The sequence below is a fragment of the Physeter macrocephalus genome, chromosome 14 (genome assembly GCF_002837175.3).
Source record: "Physeter macrocephalus isolate SW-GA chromosome 14, ASM283717v5, whole genome shotgun sequence".
NCBI classification, from domain to species: Eukaryota; Metazoa; Chordata; class Mammalia; order Artiodactyla; family Physeteridae; genus Physeter; species Physeter macrocephalus.
This window is the reverse complement of record NC_041227.1, coordinates 119,957,277-119,980,437: the sequence shown is the minus strand read 5'-3', so window position 1 is coordinate 119,980,437 and position 23,161 is coordinate 119,957,277. Positions and strand designations below refer to the sequence as shown.

Sequence of the window (23,161 nt, the reverse complement as noted above, 5' to 3'; positions counted from 1 at the left end):
GACATCACGCTGAAGGAAGCGGAGGGGAAGTTCACTCTAGCACAGTGCCTGGCACACAGCAGACTCTCCACAAATATCTACTGAACGAGGGACATGTCAAACAAAACCCTGAAAGGCGCAAGCAGAGACAAGGACATGGAGGGTGTTCCAAGTTCGGGGAATGGCAGAATCAAAGACTGGGGACCCAGCGAACAGCCTGGCTCAGCTCCTAGAGAGCTGGGGACCAGGGACCAGCTGGCGAGCCCGGGGGAGCTGACCATATTTGGTCCCAGAGGGAGGGGCAGGGTGGCCTCCAGCCGCTGAGCCTCCCCGCCACCCACCCGCCGCCCCCCGGCCGTCTCCCCCTTCGGCACCCCTCCCCAGGCCACGCAGAGGCCAGGGGTCATCCCAGGGAGAGCCACAGGCCGCCCGAAGGGCTGCCAGCCAAAAGGAGCAGCTGTTTTCAATGAGCCACTTGGCCCTGAGGACAGGCCTGGAAATGTCCGAGTCAGCAGAAGCTGCCAGCTCCGCCCTGCGGAGGGGCCAGCCCTGGGGACCGGGCATCCCACCCTGCACCACCCTCTACTAGAGGCTGTGTCCATGTCCCTGCACGCACACTGGACCTGGGGGGGGCAGCAGGGCATTCCTTCCATGAAGGGCAGGGGAGTCACATGCCTTTGAGGCCCAATACTTTGCCCAACTGTGCAGCAGCCCCACCAAAATCCTGGGCTAGTGTGGGCTTCCCCCTCTACCGTCCACCCTCCAGGCTTTTCACACTCTCCGGCCTCCTCCCCAGCAGCCCTTCCACTCCAGCCAGGCCAAACTGCTGGCCCCCCATCGCTTACAGAGCGTGTGACAAAACCGAACACACACAGCCCCACGGAGGCTCCGCGTCTGTCACACGCACGCTTGTGTGCAGTGTCTCTCTCAATCTCTCCAGCAGCGGTAAACCTCCTCTATGTTTCTAGAGACGCTCTTCTCCCCCCTTAAAATGTCTGTGTTGCACGATGTGATATGCTGTGTTCTATTAAGAGGTTAAAGCAAACTCTGGCAGAGAATGGGTTAAGAGATGGGCTTGTCACCTCATACATGCAAGAGGATGGTGTGAAGGGGGGATGGGAATTCGGGTAAATTCGGAAAGGCAGCTTTCACCCTCCCGCGGCTCTGCCTGGGTCCCCCAGGTGGTGCCGGCTGAGGGGAGCCGTCTCCTAGGGCTCTCGGAGACGCAAATCCTCACCCGCCCTGACCTTCCCCCCGTGGCGATTTAAGAGTGTTTGATCTCATGCCCTGCTGTCTTTTGTCTTCTCAGACTAAAGCATCACAATATTTTCGGCCTGTCCTTTCCCAGGCCCCATCTTGTACGAAGGCTAGGAAGGGCGGGGGGGGGGGTGCCGAGCCCCATATCGCCTCTAACCTCTGGGGGGCCCCGGCACCCCTCTGCTCACGGGCAGCTCCCGCAGCCTCGCTCCCCTGCCTGGTCCCCACGTCTCTTCCTCTACCGGAGCATCCCAGGGGCGGGCCCACCTGGACCCCATGCTCCCTCACGCCCGCCTCCAGGACCCGAGGTGCTGGGCCCCGCCCGTCCTCGGAGTTACGGGTCTTCTTGGCCGCTGCGCCCGCCCTCCACCGCAGTGCGCCCCCCACCTAGGCCGTGCGCCCCCCTTCCGCGATGTGCCCCCATCTCCGCGGCGCGACGCGGCCGGGGCGTTTGGGCGCAGACCCCTCCCCCAGCCCCGCCGCGGCCACGAGGTCCGCCAGGCTCCCCAGCCCAGCTCTGCGAACCCCGGGTCGGCGGCCTCCGGCGCCGTCTGCTAGCCCGCAGCCAAAATAAACAGCCCAAAGCCACTTCCTTCCCCGGGGGGGCAACTTTCACAACAACGGCCGGCTCCGATCGTGGCAGGAAGTGGCCTTCTGGGCCAGGACAATCCAACCTCACTGACCAGCCAGCGAAGGGCAGGATCCAGGACCCGCGGCTGGGGCCGGGCCCAGCTCCGCATTCGCCCCTGGAAGGGAGCGCGTGGGTGGGGGCGTAGCAGTCCCGGCGCAGAAATCACGCGCCCGCCGCCCGCGCCCAGCGATCACAGCCCGGACAGCAGTGCCCGCCGACTCGTTAACGCAGGCCGCGCCGGCCTCCGCGGAGCCACACTTGTTTCACTTATCCGTGGGAGTCGTCAGCAGATTATTTCATAAAAGCACGGATAGGAGAGCCCCAGCCCCAGCGCTGGATTAGATGCTCCATACCTCTGATTTAGGATGAGTAAATGAATGAGTGAGAGGATTTATAATAAAGGCGACACCGGGACAAACAGAGAGAGCAACTTTTAAAAAATTTAGTTTGGGGAATTCCCTGGCGGCCCAGTGGTTAGGCCTCCTCGCTTTCACTGCGGGGCGGGGGGGTGGTGAGGAGGGTTGGTTCAACTGGCCAAACAAAAAACAATTTAGCTTTGTCAAAGCGGCTGCAGAAGTGGGGGGGGGGGGCGGCCAGTAACTTAAAGCTAAAATACTAGAAGCACCCCCGCCCCCTACTGCTTACTGCAGAGTCAACAGAAAGGAAGAAAAAAATCTCCTTTAGGCCTTTCTGTATTTTCCACAGTGAAGTTTTTTTCAAACAAAGAAAGAGAAACGTGTGGAGAATTAAACTAAAATCTAATGATTTGTGAGAAATTGAGGTTTCAAATATAAACCATTGGATTCGCAAGAACTATTTTATGAACAATTTTTCTTTTTTTTTTTTTGGCTGCGTTGGGTCTTCGTTGCTGCGCACGGGCTTTCTCTAGTTGCGGCGTGTGGGCTTCTCATTGCGGTGGCTTCTCTTGTTGCGGAGCACGGGATCTAGGTGCACGGGCTTCAGTAGTTGTGGCTCGTGGGCTCTAGAGCACAGGCTCGGTAGTTGTGGCACACGGGCTTAGTTGCTCTGCGGCATGTGGGACCAGGGCTCGAACCCGTGTCCCCTGCATTGGCAGGCGGATTCTTAGCCACTGCGCCACCAGGGAAGCCCAACAATTTCGAACAGTCTTTCAAATAACATAGAAAAACGGGTAGGATCCCTCCCCCCTCATTCACACAACACAATGAGTTCCTCATTGGCTAAGTGCCCCTTGAGGGCTCAGGTTCTATCCTCGGCCTCTCCATGTCCCCAGCGTTTGCCTGCCATAGTCTGGACTCACGGTAAATGTCGAATGACAGAATGAATATGAACTGGAGGGTCTTAGAATTCATCTTGTCAGTCCTTTAGAATTTGGAAACTGAAACACAGAAAGGTTAAGTGACTTGTCCAAGGACATTCAAACAACTGGAACCATGACCTTTCCGTTAGGACTAAACCTTATTCAAGTCCTGAACAGCATCACCCCAGTACCTGCTTATATAAGTTGACCATATCATTTACTGTCTCATGTTGAGAATGAGAAGGGGAGTTACTAATAATTACAGCACTACAACAAGCCTGAGCCAGGGCTGTCCCAGGCAAACGAGGACGTACAGTCACCCTGCACTTATGGAAAGAGACCACATATAATGATACAAGTTAATGTTTACCATGCACTTGGCTAGGTACCCGGCACCGGCTTCCCAGGCTTTCTCGTTAATCCTCACAGCAATGCTCAGAAATAGGTAAAATTCCTATCTCCATTTGACAGATAAGGAAACAGGTATTAAATAACTGAGAGATCAATCCTCTTGATAACACAGTTAATAAGGGGCAGAGCAGAGATGGGAGACCAGGAAGACTGGTCAGTTCCAAACAACTATTCCAGGTACTTGAAACTGATAACCCACAGGCAAGTTGCATTTGGCCGTCACGGTGTGTGAAAGAAAAGTGAGCGATCATTGAAAACTGGAGAGATTTCACATAAAAATCTGCATTTCCAGCTTCTCTCAGAAACATTGAGAGGCCTGACAATGCTGAGCCAGTGTGCCTGTAAGGCGCCAGTCACAGTTTCTGGGTGGAGCTGCCCAACTGAGAGGGGGCTCACCAGTTTGCCACAGTCCCCACCCACCCCTTTTGCACCCCCCTCTACTCCAACACTGAAGTGGAAGGAGAATGGCCATATGTTATCATGTTGGCACTACTGTTTTTATCAGAGTGGAGAAACATTCTTCAATATCCTGGTCTCTATTAAGAATGACCAGAGGGTTGTGCCTATTTCAAAACCGAAAAAAAAAAAAAAAGTATGTTGGGGGGGTCCCCTCTAAATTAGGCTCCACTGCCCAGCAACCACAATGTCCCTGTGACTTGCTGCATTCCTTTCTCGAGACGTGTCTGAAACAGCACAATATGATTCTGAGAAATCCTGACACGATTCACCACAAGCTTTTGCTCCAGTCGCTGGCAGTTCCACGACCTTCTGACGTGGCAACATTCAAAGAGGACTTGTTTGGTTCTCGAAGCAAGGCATGGCACTCTTTTTAAAGTTGTGATGAGAAAAACAACTCCTTGGAGTTGCTGCCTCGGCACTTTACCGTATGACAAACCTGCTCACATCCAGAGTCTGGACATTTAGATAAGGGTCTGAGTCTGGGATTCCCACCCGAAGTTCCTGCTTTGCTTTTTGGGGGGCACCTTTTAAAATAACCACTTAAGAGTTGAGCCTTGAAAAATTAGTGACGGAGTAGGCGGGGGGGATGTGGGGTTGACGAGGCAGTGCGGATGTGCCGATCCCAGTGGCCGGCGGCGGATGGAGCGGTGGGGGAGAGGGCACGATGGGCAATGCCAGAGACTGGCGCCGCGTGGAAAGTGACCCCGGGTCTTCACCGAGCTCATTAAAGCATTCAGTTGCCGAGGAGCCCAAGTAGAAGAAATAGGGAGTTTAGAGCCTGAGAATGAAAAATTAAAGCCAGTTCATGGGTTGATTTTTCTTTTTTTTAATTTTAATTTTATTATTTATTTTTGGCTGCGTTGGGTCTTCGTTGCTGTGCACGGGCTTTCTCTAGTTGGGGCAAGCGGGGGCTACTCTTTGTTGCGGTGCGCGGGCTTCTCGTTGCGGTGGCTTCTCTTGTTGCGGAGCACGGGCTCCAGGCGCACGGGCTCAGTAGTTGTGGCACGTGGGCTCAGGAGTTGTGGCTCACGGGCTCTAGAGCGCAGGCTCAGTAGTTGTGGCGCACGGGCTTAGTCGCTCCGCAGCATGTGGGATCTTCCCGGACCAGGGCTCGAACCCGTGTCCCCTACATTGGCAGGCGGATTCTTACCCACTGCGCCACCAGGGAGCCCTGATTTTTCTTTTGAAGTGGCAGCCAGGAGAAGAACCAGCAGGCTCTGTGGTTCAGGACTCTAGACTTGACACGATATTTTTTGCCAAGCGGGTAATTGATAACGCTTGTGCTACTCAAGCCATAGTAAGTGTGTTATTGAACTGTACCCATCAAGATGTCCATTTAGGAGAGACATTATCCGGGTTTAAAGAATTTTCACAAAGTTTTGATGCAGCTATGAAAGGTTTGGCACTGAGTAATTCGGATGTGATTCGACAAGTACCCAACAGTTTCGCCAGACAGCAGATGTTTGAATCTGATGCAAAGACATCAGCAAAAGAAGATGCTTTTCACTTTGTCAGTTATGTTCCTAGTAATGGAAGACTGTACGAATTAGATGGATTAAGAGAAGGACCCACTGATTTAGGTGCATGTGTCATCAAGATGACTGGGTCAGCGCAGTGAGGCCACTCATAGAAAAAAGGATACAAAAGTACAGTGAAGGTGAAATTCAATTTAACTTAATGGCCATTGTGTCTGACAGAAAAATGATATATGAACAGAAGATAGAAGAGTTACAACGACAACTTGCTGAGGAGGAACCCATGGATACAGATCAGGGTAATAACATGTTAAGTGCTATTCAGTCAGAGGTTGCCAAAAATCAGATGCTTATTGAAGAAGTACAGAAATTAAAAAGATATAAGATTGAAAATATCAGAAGGAAGCATAATTATCTGCCATTCATTATGGAATTCTTAAAGACTTTAGCAGAACACCAGCAGTTAATACCACTAGTAGAAAAGGCAAAAGGAAAACAGAATGCAAAGAAAGCACAGGAAACCAAATGAAGAAGATGCTTTGGGATGTGTACACATTTCTGCTTCTGCACTTATTTTCGAGGAAACCATTAAATATAAAGAACTTGGAGCAACATCCTAATTGACTCAGCACACGTTTGACAACAGTCCCAGTTGGTCTCACCTTCAATGCGTGGATTCATAACCTCTCCCTGCCTGCATCATGTGCATGTGGTGCATATTAAATAAAAGTGGTGTTCAGAAAAAAAGAAAACAGTTAGTGACCTCTGCCCCAACCACCTGGTAAGCACTAGGTGCCTGCTACCCTGCTCTCTCTGTCCTGCCCACTGATGACCTGGGACTGAGGGCTGCCCTTCCCCTGGCCCATTGGGCCACCAACCCCCCGCCCCTCACCCTGTTTCTGGGATGTATAAGTAACAAATTGTTATTTTTACTTCCTCTGTGTTGGTTTACTGAAATTGTCCCTTCAACCAAAACAATCCCAGGGTTTTCACTTCCCCAAAGTGGGAGCTCGGATACCGAGGAAGTACCTGACGACCCCAATCCATGTAGGTGGCTTGTGCCTCCTCTAACCTGCATATTCTTCTTTTTTTTTTTTTAATTAATTAATTTATTTATTTTTGGCTGCATTGGGTCTTCGTTGCTGCACGTGGGCTTTTCTTTAGTTGCGGCGAGCGGGGGCTACTCTTCATTGCGGTGTGCTTCTCTTGTTGCGAGCATGGACTCTAGGCACACAGGCTTCAGTAGTTGTGGTACACAGGCTCAGTAGTTGTGGCTCATGGGCTTAGCTGCTCCACGGTATGTGGGATCTTCCCAGACCAGGGTTCAAACCCATGTCCCCTGCATTGGCAGGCAGATTCTTAACCACTGCGCCACCAGGGAAGTCCTAACCTGCATATTCTTAATTGAACACACCAGCTCTGGCTTCTCAACACAAAAGTTAAATGAACATAGAACCTTTTTTGCTTGGGAACCTTTAGGATCTCCCTAAGACTATATGTCAAAGATTAAACACTTGCTGACTTCTGCAATGACAAACCAATGGAACCTTCCTTACCCACACCTTCTTTGGAAGCACGGTGGAGGGCTTAGGAGGGTGGCTGTGGAATCTGGACCCACCCAGGTGCAAATCTCTTCTTGGGCCCTGGTGGGGCCAGCTGCTTCACTTCTGTAAGCCTCACTTTGGGGAAGACACCAGTATGACCAATCTCATGAGTTTCTGGGAAGATTAAGCAAGAAAATGCTTAAAGATGCTTTGTACCTTTAGCATTTGGTAACGGAAGGCCATTATTTTTTGTTTGTTTTAAATATTTATTTAGTTTTGGCTGCGTCGGATCTTAGTTGCGGCACGCGGGATCTTTCGTTGCGACGTGGGCTTCTCTCTAGTTTTGGTGCACGGGCTCCAGAGTGCGTGGGCTCTGTAGTTGCGGCACCTGGGCTCTCTTAGTTGCCGCGCGGCATGTGGGATCTTAGTTCCCCGACCAGGGATTGAACCCACGTCCCCTGCAATGGAAGGCAGATTCTTAACCACTGGACCACCGGGGGAGTCCCATTATTGTTTTTTAACATTGAAGAGCCTCTGCCCAGATCAGGGCTGTGAGCTCAAGAGTCTGTTTCACAGCAGAGAGCCTGGGAACCAGGCTTAGCAGATGCTGCAATCCAGATAAGAGGAAATGATTAAGAGTAAATAAAGCTAAGGACTTGAGTGTTTAAGCTGCTCTTCAGAAGAATTAAAAGAAAAATAAATCCACAGTCCAGATGCAGAGTCCTCCCACAATTCCCATGGATGGGTCCCTGGCAACTATCATTTGTGTCTGACCTCTGAGCTTTTGGACCCTCCTCAGGTACACCTGGAAGGGAGATGCAAGAAGAGGCCATGGACAGTGTGACAGGGGAAAGGGGGGTACTTCTGGGGAGGTCAGGGCAGCATGGGGTATGCTGCTCTCCCCGCCACATTCTGGTTCTGCAGAAATCAACTCCAAGGGCAGTCGTAAAGGGAAAGTGAGGTCCCAAAACACGCAGCTGGAAGGGAGTGTGGAAGGAGGTGGCGAGGGCCCACGCCGCTTGGGGTGGCAGATGCTGGGGCAGGAGGAGGTGGACAGAGTCTGCGTGGGCCCCTCGCTGGGACTCAGGGAGTCGCATGGCAGTGGGGCTCCAAGAATGGGAGGAGGAAAGGGTTGGAGCAGCGCAGGCTGAGAATCTAGTCTAGGAGTTCAGGTTCTGATTCTGCCATTACAATGTAAATGACCTTAGGGTACTCGGTTTTCTTACCTGTGAACTGAATTCAAAAATACCCTCCCTGCCTCTCCACAGCCTCCTGGGGAGATCTACAGGGAGAGATCTACGGGGATATTGACATGATTCTTTTAGGGTTTCTCTCCCCCATTAAATGGTTCCTTCACAGCAGGAGCATGTCTTATCCATTTATCTCCCCAGTTCAGGGCATACAACAGGTGCTCAATACATGTGTGTTTTGAAATTTGTTAAAATTTGCCTTATAGCACAATATGGTCAGTTTTAAAAATGTTCCAAGTGTGCTTGAAAATAATTTGTAATTTAAAGTTTTGGAGCATAGTGACTATATATCTGCTTGTTGAATCAAATTTGCTGCTCACGTTATTTAAGTTTCTTATATCCTTACTAATTTTTTTCTGGGGGGGTCTACTGGTTCTGAAAGAGGTATCCTCTATCAGTGAATGACAGCAGTATGTTAAATCTCCTATTATGATAGTGAATTTGTCTGTTTTTTCCTTGTAGTTCTATATAATTTGAAGTTACGTGCATACAAATTTAAAACTTCCTGGTAAATTGGACTTGTTGATATGAAGTTGCCCTTGTTTATTTCTAGTAACGCTTTTGCTTTCAAGTCCACTGTATCTGTTATTATACAATTTCCTTTTGGTTTATATTTGCACAGTATATCTTTTCCAATTCTTTTACTTTCAAACTTTTTGTACCATTACGTTTTATTTTTTAATAAGTTTTTTAAAATTAATGAATTAATTTAAAAAAATAACTGAAAAAGTTAAAAAAAAAAAAAAGAAAACTAAGAAGCAAATTCAGTGGAATGCATAATAGGTGTTCCTTGGGAGAATGCTTTAGGTTTCAGTTCATTTCTTCATAAGATGAACGTTCCCACCAAAAGCATCGGAGTAAACATCATGCCTCACCATTCCTTTCCACTGTTCATACAGCATGCATGTAGGTATAATGCTGATTAATGCAAAAAAATTACAATATTCAATGACTTTGAATAAGCAGTGGAGGAAGCAAACATTTACTAGATTCCATGAATAAAAACCTCTCTAATAAAGCTTATGTGGAAGGATAATGCCTCCAGCTACCCTAGCAAAGGAGGCAGAGTCCCCTTTCCTATGAATAGCTGGGCTCAGGTGTGATGTTGGGAACAACACGAGGCAAATAAATAGCAATTGAGAAAAAAAAAAAAATACATGTGTGTTGAACTAAGCTGGACCAGGGGAGGTGGAAAGGCAAGCTGTCCTGTGTCCTATAGGCAAGGGTTTAACATCCTCTGAATTGCATCCTCCTTTAAAAGCAGATCATATATGGACAATGACTAGAAGAGGATAAGGGAAACATGAAGTTATTTATTGTGCCAGGAGGTTGGGATTATGTGTAACTTTCTCTTATATTATCATAATGTTTCTAGAGTAAATAAAACTGAGGGAAGCGAGACACGGGGCATCTTAAGGTCTTTGAAGGAACCAAACCTCTCTGCATTTCCCACAGAACCCGACTCCTTGCTCAGTGTTCAGTGAGTTTGACTTGCTTTGCCCTGGAAGCTACAAAGGGTCAGATATATACACAAGACCCATCATCTCCACCACTGTGACATCACTCAGACCTCCAATGACACAACAGACTTGACCTACAAAGGCGTGTCTGTGAGGGTCCTCCAAACCCTTCTCTCTCCCCACCCTTTCACACCCTTTTCCTGATTTCTTCAGTATATTTTTAGGACCATATTTTAAAAAGTACTGCTCCCACAACCATCACAGTTCCTCCCTCTCTGATAGTAATTAAAAATCAACAGCATGGTTAAGAGAGCTTGGGCTCTGGGTTCAAGGCTGGGTTTGAATTCCTGCTCTTGAACTAGTCACTTGACCTCTTCGGCCTTCAGTGTCCTTAACTGTTCAGTGGAGGAAATACTCCTGTTTCCGGCACAGAACAAGTACTGAGCACCTCGCATGTGCCAGGAGCTGTGCTGGTGCTGACCCCTGAGTGGTTGGCAGGACTGGTTGAGACCACGGATGGAACGACTCACCACAACGCCCCACACAAGTGAGCTCATGGTGACAGCAGCCCTGGGGGCAACCCTTCTGGAGGAGAATACGGCACCATGTGTCAAAAGCCTTCAAAAGCACAGACCTTTGACCCAGAGTTCACTTCTTATGAATTTAACTTAAAGAAATAATTAAGAATCTATGCAAAGATTTTGCTACACAGCATTATTTATAACAACAATGACTGGGGGAAGATTAATGTCCAACAATATGGCACTGACTGTGTCAACTGAAATACACTCACACAATGGGATACTATGCAGACAACAGTAATCAATTTATAAGAGTATTTCGACATGAATAGAGGTTCACACTGTAACTGATTTTTAAAAACTGGATGTATAATAAGACCTTATTTCTATTTTCTTTTAAATCAAGTAGAGTCTGAAAAGACCTTTGTGCATTCTTGTTATTAAACTTGGGTGTCCAAATCGCCAGGGGTGCTTGTTTACAGAGCAAGTGCCCAGGCCCTACAGCAGACCTACTGAATTAGAATCTCAAGATGAAGGAATATCTGGATTGTAAACAAGGTTCCCAGACCATTCTGAGGCTCACCAGAGTTTCAGAACCACTGTACATGCCTAAGTGTTAACAGTGGTTATCACTGACTTATGGGATACCTGGTGATTTTTATTTTCTTCTCTTTGTATTTTCTACAACTTACATGTTTAGAAATTAAAAAGAGATATGACCTGAATGTCCAACAAGGGATAGTTACGGGACATCCGTACAACAGAATCTTACGCAGCCATGGAAGCATTGGGTGGAAATACACTGGTGACATACTGACATATGAAAGAATGTTACAAATCAACACTAAAACATCTATGTAAAGTTTTATACAGAGAGAGGAGAGGAGACACAGTTTGGCAAGATATTCTTAAAAATGTTAACATGCCTGTTTCTTAGTGGTGAAATTTTAGGTAACCTTTCTTTTTTGTAACTTTTTCTACCTTTTGAATTGTGTACTATAAATAGGTAACATTTTTTACAACCATAAAAATGTATTCTGATCCTGAAAAAATACATATATAACACTGTCTTTCTGAGGGCCTTGTGGGGGGGAGCGTTAGTGAAACAGAAAAGGTGCCGGTGCGTAAAAGGGGGAAGAGTAGCCTGGACTCAGTCTGACCCCAAAGGGCTTTGTAAACCTTACTAACAAGGCCAATTGTGTGGAGGAGGAGGGGGGAATAAAAAGATACTTCAGACATAGGTATAGATATAGATATAGATGCCGCAACGTGTGGCTTTAGGGACCCTAGTTCCCCGACCAGGGACTGAACCAGGGCCCTCTGCAGTGAAAGCCCGGAGTCTTAACCACTGGACCGCCAGGGAATAAAAATTTTAAATGAACAACAAACAGGGGAAAGATATTTCTTTTTCTTTTCCCCTATTTTTTGGCCGCGCTGTGCAGCATGCAGGATCTTAGTTCCCCAACCAGTGATGGAACCCCTGCCCCCTGCAGTGGAAGTGCGGTCTTAACCAATGGACCTCCAGGGAAGTCCCTTGGTTTTTTTTTTTTTTTTCTTGTTTTTGTTTTTGTTTTTTGGGGTGGGGGGAGAGATTTCTAACAAATATGGCAAGAAGGTCATATAGGCCAATGAGAAAAATAGAGACCCAGTAATTTTAAGCCCCTGAGACCTGAACAGATGCAATGATCAAGAATATGTATGAAGAGACAATTCGTGAAGAAGAAAAATCCATGTCTAATGAGGTTATGGAAAAAATGTTTAAAAGCATTTGAAATACTGGTAATGTTCCTATTTGCTGGATCCGACCCTTGGTTACATGGGTGTGTTCAGTTTGTGAAAATTCATTGAGCTGAACATCTGAACATGGTGTGTTCACTGTCCTGTATTTATATTATACTCCAAGAATGAAAAAATTTTAAAGCAAGGGCAAGGCATGGATAAACACAAAATAGAGACTGGGTGGGAGGAACAGGGAGAGAGAGGGAGAGAGAGAGAGAGAGAGAGAGAGAGAGAGAGAGAGAGAGAGAGAGAGAGAGAGAACCACACAGGTAGATATAAGTATTGTAATGTTCTCTGTCTTGGATTAGGTGGTGGATTCGCAAAGTATGCATTTGCGAATGCATACTTTGTTTAAAAAATAAAAGAAGACCATGCAGGGAAGCAAACTGGATTGAGTGCCCTGCTCCACCAATCACTAGATATGTGATCCTGGCTCACAGCCTATCTGGCTCAATTTCCTTATCCGTGAAATAGAGGAATGTTAGGATTAAAAATACAGGGACTTCCCTGGTGGCGCAGTGGTTAAGAATCCGCCTGCCAATGCAGAGGACAGGGGTTCGAGCCCTGGTCCGGGAAGATCCCACATGCCGCGGAGCAACTAAGCCCGTGAGCCACAACTACTGAGTCTGCGCTCTAGAGCCCGCAAGCCACAACCACTGAGCCCACGCACCACAACTACTGAAGCCCACATGCCTAGAACCCATGCTCTGCAACAAGAGAAGCCACGGCAATGAGAAGACCGTGCACCGCAACAAAGAGTAGACCCCACTTGCAGCAACTAGAGAAAGCCCGCGCACAGCAACAAAGACCCAACACAGCCAAAATAAATAAATTTAAGTAAAAAAAAAAAAAAAATACAGTGCATGTGGAATTGCCTAATATTGACCCTGGCAGACTATACGTGCTCAAGACTATACGTGCTCAGTAAACATTAACGCGGTTTCCATTTCTCTCACTTGTTACAGTGTTATATAGAAACGTCATAAGGTTTTCAAAAAGGACGAAGCCTTCCAAAAGCTTGCCCCCTGACTGCTACCTTTTTGATTTGCATTCCAATCTTGTCCGTATGGACGGCGATTTAGTACTTATAGAATTTCGTGTCCCAGTGTCTCGAAATGCAAACTTATATTACAGCGTTTGCATCCTCTCCAGCTGTCCCTTCTGTAAACACTCCGCTGATAAGTGCAAGATCAAGAGGTTCGCGTTGGAGGGTCTGTTAACGGAAAGAGCCTGAGGCGGGTGCCTACACCGGTGATCCAGCTCTTGTTGGTGAGCACCCTGAGTGCGCCTTCAGGAAACCCCGCTCTGAGGCTGACCCTCCTACACAGGCCTCCTCGCCTGCAAGTAGCAGAAGCCCAACTCCAACTCATCATTTTTAAAAAACAAGAGGGGAAGGCCTGGAGTGACTAGGGAAAACTGTAACCAGGGTCTCAGCCAGCCTGGGTCTCAGTGCCACCCACCCCGAATCCAGGTTCCACTCTTCCCTCCTGGAGCCAGGCTGTCCCCTCAATGCTGCACCAGACCCTGCAGGGATCCCTTCGCGCCTGGGAAAAGCCCGCCCCGCCCCCACGAGACTCTGATTGGCCCCGTGGGGTCACGTGCTGCAGGCTTGGACCAGTTAGGTGATAGGAGTGGGCGGAGGGTGCGACTGGAATCACTTGGTTGGACAGAGAGAAAATTGTCCTCTGCCACCCCATTGCTGCAAATTACAAACATGCTAAAAAGAAAAATCACCTCTGTTAAATAATCAATACATAATATAACAGACTATGAAATAATCAATACATAATATAACAGAATGTGACATAACTTCTGTTAAATTTTGGTGTTATCTTTACCAATTTTTTTTTTTTTTTTCGGTACGCGGGCCTGTCACCGCTGCGGCCTCTCCCGCCGCGGAGCACAGGCTCTGGACGCGCAGGCCCAGCGGCCACGGCCCACGGGCCCAGCCGCTCCGTGGCATGTGGGATCCTCTCGGACCGGGGCACGAACCCGTGTCCCCTGCATCGGCAGGCAGACTCTCAACCACTGTGCTACCAGGGAAGCCCTGATCTTTACCCATTTTTTCTTCTCTATGCCTCACATACAAGTTACATTCATTTATATCACATACACACGCACACCCAAACATGTTTTTGAGTCTTGTTATTGTACTTAATATTTTAGAAAAAGGATTTCTCTGTAGCTTTTAATTTTGTAAAAACCATTTTAATGGCTGTATGCTATTCCATGATGTGATATACCACATTCCATTTACTCATACCCTAGCTATTACTGCTCTTCAACTTGTAAGCAGATTTTTCTTAATTATAAATAATATATTGACCATATTGTTAAATCAATCTTTGTTGGCACTTTGTGAAGCATATCTTGCCTGTTCTTTTTTTATTGCTAGTGATTTAAAACATTTTCCAAAGGCATATTAGACATTGGTATTCCTTCTTTGTGAATTCTGTTCCCAGCCTTTACTGGCTCATGTATTCTAATCTTAGATGCCTTAAAACTAGTGGAGGTTGCTGTGTTTTTCTCATTGGCTTATGTGAGCTTCTTGCCATAAATATTCCAGACATCTCCTCCTCCCTGTTTGTTGTTCTTCTAAATTTTATTTGTGACTCCCTCTGGTTACAACTTCTCCCACTAAGGTAACTGCTCTCCTGACTTCAAATAGCACAGGTCAGTGTTACCCTCTTTTTTGTATTTTATATAGATGGGATCATACGGTATGAATGCATCTGGCTCAGGATTTCTGTGAGCCTTACAGTGTCGCATGTGGTTGCAAGTTGCTCATTCTCATTGCTGTATACTACTTAATTGTGTGGAGCCACCATAATTTATCCATTCTATTGTTGATGGGCATTTGGGTAGTTTTCAGTTTGGGGCTAGTTTTCAGTTTGGGGCTATTATGAATAGTACTGCTGTGAGCAACTTGCCTTTTTAAAGAGTATAGTTTAGGGACTTCCCTGGCGGCGCAGTCGTTAAGAATCTGCACGCCAATGCAGGGGACACGGGTTCGAGCCCTGATCCGGGAAGATCCCACATACTGCGGAGCACCTGGGCCCGTGAGCCACAACTACTGAGGCGCACGCGCCTAGAGTCAGTGCTCCGCAACAAGAGAAGCCACCGCAATGAAAAGGCCGCTCACCGCAACGAAGAGTAGCCCCTGCTCGCCGCCAACTAGAGAAAGCCCGCACGCAGCAACGAAGACCCAACGCAACCAAAAATAAATAATAAAATAAATTTATTTTTAAAATTATTTAAAAAAGAAAAGAATATAGTTTAGGGACTTCCTTGGCGGTCCAGTGGTTAAGACTTTGCCTTTCAATGCAGGGGGTGTGGGTTTGATCCCTGGTCGGGGAGCTAAGATCCCACATGCCTCTCGGCCAAGAAACCAAAACATAGAAGCAATATTGTAACAAATTCAATAAAGACTTTAAAAATGGTCTACATCAAAAAAAAATCTTTAAAAAAAGAATATAGTTCCTTAGATTATCTACTAAATACAAAGAAGAAAAGGTACTTTTTTAGTGGAGAGGTCTGGTAGACATCACATGAACCAATTGATCAAAGTCAGCATCACCAATAAGGGAACAAACTGACAATGTGATACGATGAGAAGGCCACATTTGTGTCCCACCCCTGTGGTTTTCTTTCCAAAAATGTTTAACATGAATTTAATTATTAAACAATCAGACAAATTCAGACTGTGAACACTCTATCAAACATTTGATGCCTGAAGTCATCAAAAATCCAGTGTCATAAAAGACAAGAAGGCCAACTCTTCTAGATTAAAAGAGGCTGAAGAGACACGACACCAGATTGAGTCCTAGAGTTAAACAATAGCTGACATTATTGGGACAACTGGAGAAATTCAAACATGAACTACATATTAGAAAAAACTATAGTATCTGTTATATTTCTAGGATGTGATTACGGTATTATGGTTTTATAGGAGAATGTCTTTGTTTTTAGTTGATACATGGTGAAGTATTGGTGTGATATGTCACATCTACAACTACTCAAAGATTCACCACACACACACACACACACACACACACACACACACACACACACACACACACACAGAGTGAGGTAAAGCAAATGTGACCAAGGATCCTCAGATCCTTAGTAATGAGGTTAAGCATCTATGAAGTTAGACAATCCTTTCCTCGGGGACCAGGATTGACTGCAAGGCTGTTTCCTATTGAATTCCTATTTGACCAAGCTGGTCTGACTCAGTGCTGTTCCCTCTGCAGTCAGACAGGTTCCCAACCCTGTGTCTGAGATTTCAAAGCAGTCTATTGCTTCCATCTTCCTTCTAACAAACTTAAAAATTGCACCTAAAATGAAATCAGCACACATTTGCCTCTAGAATGTTCCTCTACATTTGGGGCTGAGGGGAGAGGTTGCTCTTAAAATACAAGCTTCAGGAAGGTAGGATTCATGACTGGCTTGTTCACCATGGTGTCATCAGCATCAAATACCACGCCTGGCACATTGTCAGTGCTTGGGAAAACAAAACAGTTAACCAAATGAATGAGAAAATGCATGTCACTGATCAGACATGCATCTTCACTTAATTATTACCCGTGTGTGTATATTAGTTTTCATGATTGCCTTGTGGTCATGATAACTTTCCTTCTTAGATATCTTTCCATGTACTGGCGTTAGTTCTTGTTTTTGGCCACACTGCTGCACCTCATGTGGGATCTTAGTTCCTCCACCAAGGATCAAACCTGCATCCCCTGCATTGGAAGGGTGGAGTCTTAACCACTGGACCACCTGGGAAGTCCCTGGCATTACATGTGTCATTATATTCTATATTTGTCATTTAGAACTACGTAAATTGTCCATCGTGTTAAGATATCTTGATTAGCCATGCTCTTGTTGTTGGGCATCTAGATGGTTTCCAATTGGTTTTGCTACTATAAATAGCACTTCTATGAACATTTTTTTTCTCTTTGGGATTAATGCCTTACAAATTCCCCAAGTGGAATTATGAGGTCAAAGGAGATGAAGTCTTACATATCTAGTTTCTTACATCTTGTCTGAAAGACTGAATGCCAAAAAACTGAACTAATTTACGTGCTCCAGGCATACATATTAGTTGCCTCACAGCTCTGCCAAGATTAGGTTTTCTATTTTTACTGGTTTAGTTACATATTTTTTAAAGTTAATTTCTTTAATTTCTAGTGATCTTTGCACTTTCTACATGACAACTTGCCAGCTGAATTTTCTCGTGATCAGCTGTAAATTGAAACTAAAAATGTTAAATTATAATCCTGTTGTCCAATACCATTTACAGGTACAGATTCATTTTCCCATTAGTGTGTTGCTTCTGGTGTGTCTTACATTAAGTTCCTATAACAGTCTAAGTTTACTTTTGAAATGTATTCCGCTCCACTGGACTTTTTTTCCTGTTTATTTTAATTCTATGCCATATGTTTTTCACGATTGTGACATCATCTAAAACTCTGGAAACTCATTGCTTTTCTACTACTACAAACTCATTGCCTTTTCACTACTACAAACAAAATTCTCATCACAAGAAAAAAACTTTGTAAAGATGTCAGGTGATGGATGTTAACTAAACATTGTGGAGATCATTTTGCAGTACATACAGATATCAAATCATTATGTGTACACTTTAAACTCAATACAGTGTTATATGTCAATTACATTCAGTAAAACTGGTGGTGGGGGGGAGCTCTTTGGAACACCTGTCTTTTTTTGTTTGGTTCAATAAATATTTACTAAATGACAGTGTCCAAGGCTGGAAGCTGTGCAGGGTTGACAAAGCCCTGCCGCAGAGGTGCTCACAGTCGGGGAGGGGAGGAAGGGGCTCCCCCAGGCGGGCGGCAGCGATGAAATGGAAAAGGAGTCTGGGGAGAAAGTCTCCTTCCAGCTGAGGCTGCAGGTATGAGCGGGGACCCAGAGCCACACCTGCGGAGCCAGGCATTCCTGGCCAAGAGAAAAGCGGGAGCGGGGGCTTCACTGGCCAGGGCTCAGGGCATCTGAATTTGACTTGCTCAAGGGTTTGAAGAGAAAGGCTGGAACCTGACTATGGAAGGCCTCAAATTCTTAATTCAACTCTGTTCTGTTGGCTATTAAATCCGCCCTTTTGGATCACAAATCTGGCAACAATGTGGGCTCTGGACTGAGGATGGAAGCCAGGAGGCAAAGACTGCAGAGGCAAACCACATCACAGAGGCCAGAGGGAGAGAAAATTTTCAAAAAGTGTCCATCAATAGGGAAGCAGTTAAAACAACAACAACAGTACATCCTTCCTACCGACTACTGAGCACCATTAAGTATGGCACAGCTCTGAAGCCTGTAATGGAAATGCCATGAATATTATTAAATAAAACTTACTGTGTTACACAGTATAAAACGTGGTTCTGGGCTTCCCTGGTGGCGCAGTGGTTGAGAGTCCGCCTGCCGATGCAGGGGACACGGGTTCGTGCCCCGGTCCGGGAAGATCCCACGTGCCGCGGAGCGGCTGGGCCCGTGAGCCATGGCCGCTGAGCCTGCGCGTCCGGAGCCTGTGCCCCGCAACCGGGAGAGGCCACGACAGTGAGAGGCCCGCGTAACGCAAAAAAAAAAAAACCAAAAAAAAACGTGCTTCTGTTTGTGTAAAAGGAGTATTTATATGGGTGTATATGCATAAAGAACGGAAGATTACGCCGTTTAAAAAACTACTGACAGTGGTTACTGTTAGGGTGCGTGTGGAGGGAAGGGAGGACCTCAGATTTTTTATATGTTACCCCTGTATGGTCTGACCGTTTTCCACCGAGCATGCATCATTAAAACTGAGGCTATCAACAGCACCCATGCTGCAAGGTGAGGCCTGCAAAGGGGTACTGCATTTAGTAATTCGGAAGCCTAATTACCAGGACCGCTGGGAGGCAACTCCTTAGGAGGCAGGTTACGGTGAGGCAGGATGACTGGCGGCTCGGTATGCACTGAAAGGGCAGAGTCCAGGGAACTCAGCTCTGAAAGGAAGTTTAGCTGAAGAAGCTTCATGATGAAGAGAAGCAAAAAAGGAGGGAAGTAAATTGAGGGGCCTGAGGGGTAAGGACAGCTGAGGATGGATTTTTTTTTTTCTTTAGGATTTAAATTTACTTTCAGAAAAAGTATGGTTACTTTTAGGCACTTACGGTATGTCATCAAGCAGTAAAGGGTAATCAAAGACCTACTTTGGTTAAAAAAAAAAGTGGCTGTAGTTAGGGCTTGGTATGTTGAGGATTGTGTTTTTTTCATCTTTAAGTCCCTTGATATTCATGTTTTGTCTTCCTAATAATAATAAAAATAGCAATAATTTAATATTATTTGTTAAGAAGTGACTGTGTCCAGCACTGTACCGCGTAACTCATACATATATTGTCATTTCTTACGATATCCCTACGAGGGGCTATTATTTTATTTTTCCCATCTTACAAATGAAGAAACTTGAGCCGCTGCCCGAGGTCACGCAGCTGGCGAGCGGCATTAATTACAGCCCCACCCGACCCTGTCCCGATTTACATCTGAGACTGCGGAGGCGGGGCGTTCCCAGCCACGCCCCCTCCAGCCTCAGTCTACAGTGCGGAGCGCCGTGTCGGCCTCCCCTTCCAAACACTTTCTGAGGATGTCGGGAGAGGCTGGGAAAGTGGCTTCTTGTTTTTCCCTGTAGGAGCTCCAAGCCCACCACGGCAGCTTCTCACCATGTCCTTCTAGAAGTGACCCCCAAGAAAAAGAGAAAAAAGGCAGACCCTCCCTTCTGGGGTTTATCCCCGTGTTCGCCCTCTGTGAGCTTGTGTCCCTTTAGCCCAGGTGAGCCCAAGAGGCAGTGACCAGGACCCCTCGGTGTCCTTCTCAGGATCCTGAGTCTTGGAGGAAGGGGGAGTGGCAGCCAGGCAAGAAGAGAGGAAGGGCATTCCAGGCAAAGGGAGCGGTGTGTGCAAAGCCCTAGAGGGAGGGGGAACAGTGACTGCTGGGGGAGGAAGGAGCAGCGTGCTAATGGGGAGAGCAGGGGAAAGGCGTGGGGGGCTGGGTGACTGGTAAGAAGCTGAGGTTTCAGAGCCATCATCCTGCAACACAACCAAGGCTTTTGCAGGGGCAGGATGCACAGACAGAGGTACTCAAGTGGGGCGGGGAGAGCTGAGAAGAGGCAGAGAGCCTGGGCCCAGCCAGGCAGGATGGAAGGAGTCTACACGGTGGTGGGGCTTGGGAGAGGGGACAGAGGGTCCAAAGAAGAGGGGGAAGGGCAGGAAAGAAACTAATCACTGGAGTTCCACATGGAGCCACAGGTGGGGGACCAACCCAATTTGTCCTCTAACAGGCTGGAGGTGGCTGATGCCGCAGATGCCACTACACAGCCTTCATTCCGTCTGCCTTTTCAGGACACAGCCCCTAGCTGAGGAGTGACTGGGATCTGCAGTGCCCGGGGTGAGTTCCAAGAGCTGCATCACCGCTCAAAGCACCCCCCCCCGCCCCGATTTATAGGATCCAGTCTTAGGAAAGTGGCACCCCGTCATCTCATGAAGGACTAAACCGGAAGGGACACTTCCTGTCAGCAATGCCCAGGCCCTCCAAGTCCAGGGACCCCCACAGGAGGTGCAGGGGTGGTGGGCTCATAAGAACGGGCCGCAGTCACTCCTTCCCGCAGCACCGCGCAGGCTCGGTAAACATCCTCTGACTTACTGGATGAACAAATATGAATCCCTGACCGCAGGGAAGCGGGGTTCCTCCTCCATCGGGCCCCTTCAGTCCCTCAGGAGAAGGCACCTCAGACCCCCGAGGATACTGAGGGGGGCTCCGTCCCTGCATCTGGGGCCCCTGGGGCTGGGGAAGAGACAAGCACCCAGAGAGTTGGGGTGTAACAGAGGGCCGCCCACTCTACCCCCTTCCCGGGGTTCCTCTCAGGAGGACACATTGAGAGGATGTTCTAGAGGACTTGGAGTTTTGGGGGAAAGCCCTTAAAGCAGCATTTTCCAGCCTTTCCTAACACACACTCTGGCAAAGTTCATTTTACGGAGACGCAGCGAGCTCTGCTACCTAAGTGCTCAGGCTCAGCAGCCACACCTGGGTTCGAATCTCGCTTTCACCTCTTTCTAGCTGTGTGTTCTTGCGCAAACGACTTAACATCGCTAGTCTGTTGACCGGCAGTGTGTGAGATGGGTGATAACACATCCCAGGGTTGTGAGAGATGGAAGAGCCCTTGTCCTACAGAATGCCACACAGCGCCCAGAGCATGAAGAATGGTAGCCACTGCTGTTAGCACTTCATCCCTATGAAGGGTGCAACAGGGTTCCTATTTAACGCTTAAATTAGTGGTGAATCCAAATGAATGCTCTTCTGAGAATGTCATGGTGCTTCTGAAATCACCTCACCGGCCCAAATCAACCATACCCTGCAGGCATCAGGAAACTGATGAGATTTCCCTATTGTGAACAATGGGGACCAAGACCCTGGCCCCCTCCTCCCCTGCCTGCACCCTCACCTTGTCCAGGTCAACCCAGCAAAGGGCTGGATCTCAGCACTGACCGCAGCTCAGCTAGGCACCATCTCAGCCCTGGCAGCTCACAGAAGGCAAGCGGTTGGAGAAAGGAAGACTGGGTGGAGGGGCAGTAAGAAAGCTCTGAACTCCATGACTCACCAGGACCCAGGCCAGAAGTGCAGGCCATCTGTCCCGCTGACTCTGGCAGCAGCAGCAAGTACCTGCTGCCTTTCCAAAGGGGTGCCTCCCTCCCTGTCCTTTAGACAGCAGGGTCTGTCCCCACAGCAAGATCTCCGAAGGTCTCCTCACTCCTGAACCTGGATATTTGATGCCTGGGGCTCCCAGCAACCCTCTTTCTAATCTGCACCTCATTCCTCTGGTCAGAAGCTCCCAGAGGTTCGCCAGGGCTCCCCACCGCCAGCCAGCAAGTTGCTCCCCCACCTTGGCCTCCCGGAAAGCTGGCCAGTTTCCTCTTCGCTCGAGCTTCTCCCCCACCCCACTCAGGAACTCTCCACCTCAGCCCAGCAAGCTTCCACAGAATCCCCAGCACAGCCCAGGCTGCCTTGCCGGTCTCGCCCTCTCTGCTCTGCTCCCCTCCCCGCGTCTGCAAAGCCTGGTCCCTCCCAGCCTCCCTCCCAAAGGCCTTGGTGACCCTTTGCCCCACACAGTTTCTTCTGCTTCTCTAAGGATGCAACTTACACCTCCCCTGTACCTTCCCTCCTCCCCAAGTAGTTGGCTCAGCATGGAGCAGTGAAGGATACAAAAATGCATCAATACTGCAATTAACAAAGAGGTCTTCCAGCCACAAGCTTTGCAGGGCACCCCTTTGGGTACTCCACGGCGGGTGGAGAAAAGATGGATTCTGCCATTCCACACCAAGAAGGCGCTGCTGCCCTGCCGCCCCCAAGGGGCTCGGCGGTGCCCCATCCTCTCCCCTACGGGTGGTCAGGAAGCCACCACGTGCACATCACCCCCTGTCTAAGTTTCACCCCAGCAGCACTGGCCTGCCAAGCCGAATCCTATCTCCCATGAGCATTTCCTGGGGCCATCTGGAGCCTGGTGCTGATAAATTCTCCCCAGTGACCACCTAATTCATCAGGTACAGGGGATGAGGAAAGAATTCGGCTAGAAGAGGAGTATTCTGGGCAGAGTGAACAGGGCAGGGACAGTACCTGCAACAATTTCAACATCCTCTTGCTCAGCTGCTGCTCTGGAGACCAGGCTATCCCCACCCCACCCCCGCCCTCATCTCCAGCTACCCTCCATCCACCCCTGCCCACACCTAAGCTTCTCTGGGGTGATCAATGCATTGCCCTGGGCCCTGGGGACTGGCCTCTTGGAGGCTATGGGGGATACAAGCCCAGGGACACAGCCTGAGGAAGGGCAAGGGGGGCCTGGAGGAGACCCAGAGGCAGAGGGCCACTCCAGGCATCCTCGCTGACCTGGCCTCTCACCAGACATTTCCAGCTCCCTCTGTCAAAGGCTCCATAGGGGAAAAGGCCGAGTCAGCACTCTGGCCACAACTCTCCCAGGGCCTGGCTTTACAGTGTGCTCTGGGGCTCTTGGAATGGCCATGCTCCTCCACCCCTCCGGCCCAGCCTGCCTTCACAGAGGAGTGAGATGCAGGGAGGCAGGGCAACA

General features: G+C 48.2%; 1 protein-coding gene and 1 pseudogene across 1 annotated transcript in view; one reads left to right on the top strand and one right to left on the bottom strand.

Annotated features, from left to right (window-relative positions):
• Positions 1-817, bottom strand: part of MRC2 (mannose receptor C-type 2) — a 5,784-nt gene extending 4,967 nt beyond the window's left edge. Inside the window, 1 exon segment of the mRNA XM_028498126.2 lies at positions 732-817. Within this exon segment, the coding sequence (XP_028353927.2) occupies positions 732-817 (86 nt within the window).
• A 4,271-nt stretch (positions 818-5,088) lies between these two features.
• On the top strand, positions 5,089-12,859 carry LOC102990321 (ubiquitin carboxyl-terminal hydrolase isozyme L5-like; annotated as a pseudogene).
• The last annotated feature ends 10,302 nt before the right edge of the window (positions 12,860-23,161 follow it).